General features: G+C 53.4%; 1 protein-coding gene across 1 annotated transcript in view; it reads left to right on the forward strand.

Moving 5' to 3' along the window:
* Positions 1-1,406: 1,406 nt before the first annotated feature.
* IGF2 (insulin-like growth factor 2) overlaps positions 1,407-2,566 on the forward strand; it is a gene marked incomplete at its 3' end in the record, with an annotated part of 9,015 nt that continues 7,855 nt past the window's right edge. Inside the window, exon 1 of the mRNA XM_010143460.1 lies at positions 1,407-1,574. Within this exon, the coding sequence (XP_010141762.1) occupies positions 1,421-1,574 (154 nt within the window). The remainder of the gene's footprint in view (positions 1,575-2,566) is intronic.

The following is a 2,566-nucleotide window of genomic DNA, read 5'->3' on the forward strand; positions in this document are numbered from 1 at the left end:
TGGGTCTCTGCCAGCACAGGCTGCACAATATGATGGGCATCAAAGCTCGTGCAGGGGGGATGCCCCCCTCAGCCCTCCCAGCCCTTGCAGCCTCTGTTTGGGCTTTTCTTGTGGCTGATCCCCATCCTCCTGCTGCTCAGAAGAGCTCTTGACTTGTAAGCACGGCACATTTCTAGCAGCGATGGTTTGAGCTACGTGATAGTAAAAAATTGGTAGCAAGGGTGGCTTTATTGCTGGCAGGACCGTAGCGGGGCCCCGGGGGAGCTGGGCTAATTTCCTGGCTGCGCTGCAGACTTCCCCCGTGACCTTGGGTGAGTCATTTAATCTATCCTGGGCTTCGGCTCCATCTCAGAGCATCCCGGGGGGGTGAGGTAATATTCATTAACTGGTATTATTCTGGAGTTGCTCAGATGCTATGGTGATGAAGGCTGGATGTGAAACTAGCGTCTCGGCTGAGCATTAGCAGGGAGAGGGGATGCTCTCCTAGAGATTTAGCACCGGCTGCTATTTTGCCACACTTCCCCTCTTCATTTTGAGCTGACCTGACCATTGTTATTTGGCTGCATATATACAGTGGTGCTCATCACTGGGAGACTATAATGCCTTGAACCCTCCACGGGTTTTGCCTCATCCACTGAGGCAGTAGCACCCTCGCTTTACACCTGCAGAAGCTGACGCGGAGGTAAAGCTGTTTGCCAGAGGCGAGTCAGGGGAAATCTTTGGGTTGCTGGCAAATATCCAGGGAGTTTCTTTTCTAATCCTCTGCACCAGCTTGGCCCTCCTTGGTGATGCCTCAGGCGCATTTTCTGTGGGACTGCTCTGCTCCTGAGGGATGTCTTCTCGGTCTCGGCTCTCATCAGCAAACACGGCTTGTGCAATCAGCCCCTCGATTGCCCGAGCCTTGGCTCTGTGAATCTCTCACGTGCCTGGGGTGAAGCCGCCACTCCCTGGCAAAACACAGCTTTCCTCAAAAGCAGCTCTAGGACAGGCTGAGACTTCATTTGTTTCTGCTTTGGGGGAACAAGGGTTCAGGTAGGGCGTGAAAACCAGTCATCAGAAATGGGAAAAAAAAAATCTCCCAATAATTAAAATGAATTCCCGTGTAAAAACGGGAAAAATTAAAAAATCATGCTGTTGAAAGAGCAGGGGGAATAAAAGCCTTTCAGAGGTAGGCTGAAGTTGGATTTTCCAATGGAAAAACTGCTTCAATGCAAACCTTGTCTGACTGAGGTGGCTGACTGGTGGGGCGAGCGCAGGGAGCCAGCCTCACACCAGCCACCGGCTCAGCGTTACCCATCCCTTCCCTGCAGCATCTCGACATGTCCAGGCATCAAACCCCAGGCGTGCTGTGGGTGGGAGGTGGCAGAGGGGGGTCTGTGGTGCCATGCTAACGCTGTGCCTCTGTCCCCAGGTGCAGAGGATGTGTGCGGCAAGGAGGATGCTGCTGCTGCTGCTGGCTTTCCTGGCCTACGCGCTGGATTCGGCCGCGGCGTATGGCACGGCGGAGACTCTCTGCGGTGGGGAACTGGTGGACACGCTGCAGTTTGTCTGCGGGGACAGGGGCTTCTACTTCAGTAAGTGCTGGGCAGCAGGCAGGATGCTCTTCCCACCCCACCTGGGAGCTTTGCTTTGGTGGAGCTGGATTGGGAGGGAAAGGAGGGGTTTCCCAGACCGGTGCTTTTTGTGATTGCCTTGTGCATGGTGGTGAGCCAGGAGAAGAGTGCGAAAAACTATGTTCTCAGGGTGACATGAACCCGCCGTGTGCTGAATTTGGGAGTTGCATGGGGTAACTGGGTCCTGCATTTCTCAGCAGAGGAGAGACATGGACCTGTTGGAGTGGATCCTGAGGAGGCCACAAATATGATCTGAAAGGCTGGAACCCCTCTGCTGTGAGGACAGGCTGAGAGAGTTGGGGCTGTTCAGAAGAGAAGGCTCTGGGGAACACTTATTGCTGCCTTGCAGTACTTAAAAGTGGCCTGTAAGAAAGATGGGGACAGACTGTTTATCAGAGCCTGTTGGAACAGGACAAGGGGTGATGGGTTTAAACTAAAAACAGGAGATTCAGACTAGATATGCAGAGGAAAATTTTTACACTGCAGGTGGTGAGACCCTGGCCCAGGTTGCCCAGAGAGGTGGTAGAAGCCCCATCCCTGGAACCATTCCAGGTCATGTTGGACCTTGGGGCTCTGGGCAACCTGCTCCAGTTGCGGATGTCTGTGGTCCCTGCAGGGGGATTGGACTAGATGGCCTTTAAAGGTCCCCTCCAACTCAAACCGGTCTGTGGTTCTATGATTCTATGATCTGATGCTCAGGAAAGTCAAGTATTGCTGGGGAGCCACATAGGTGGTTGGCTCACTGGCAATGCAGGCATGTCGTTAAAACAACGAGTGTGTGTGTGCGGCCAACTCTCTGCTGAGCTTGAGTCCTGTCTTATTTTTAAACCTTGCTCCTAAGTGCTGCATGCTGAGAGCAGGCAGTGAGCTGAGCACTCCCCCTTTCTGGGCAGCTTTGCTTGGGTATAGCAGCAGCTTCTAGGCTGCTCCCAAAATACACTTTGTGGCCACTT

Source organism: Buceros rhinoceros, unplaced genomic scaffold (assembly GCF_000710305.1).
Source record: "Buceros rhinoceros silvestris isolate BGI_N320 unplaced genomic scaffold, ASM71030v1 scaffold33639, whole genome shotgun sequence".
Classification (NCBI taxonomy): Eukaryota; Metazoa; Chordata; class Aves; order Bucerotiformes; family Bucerotidae; genus Buceros; species Buceros rhinoceros.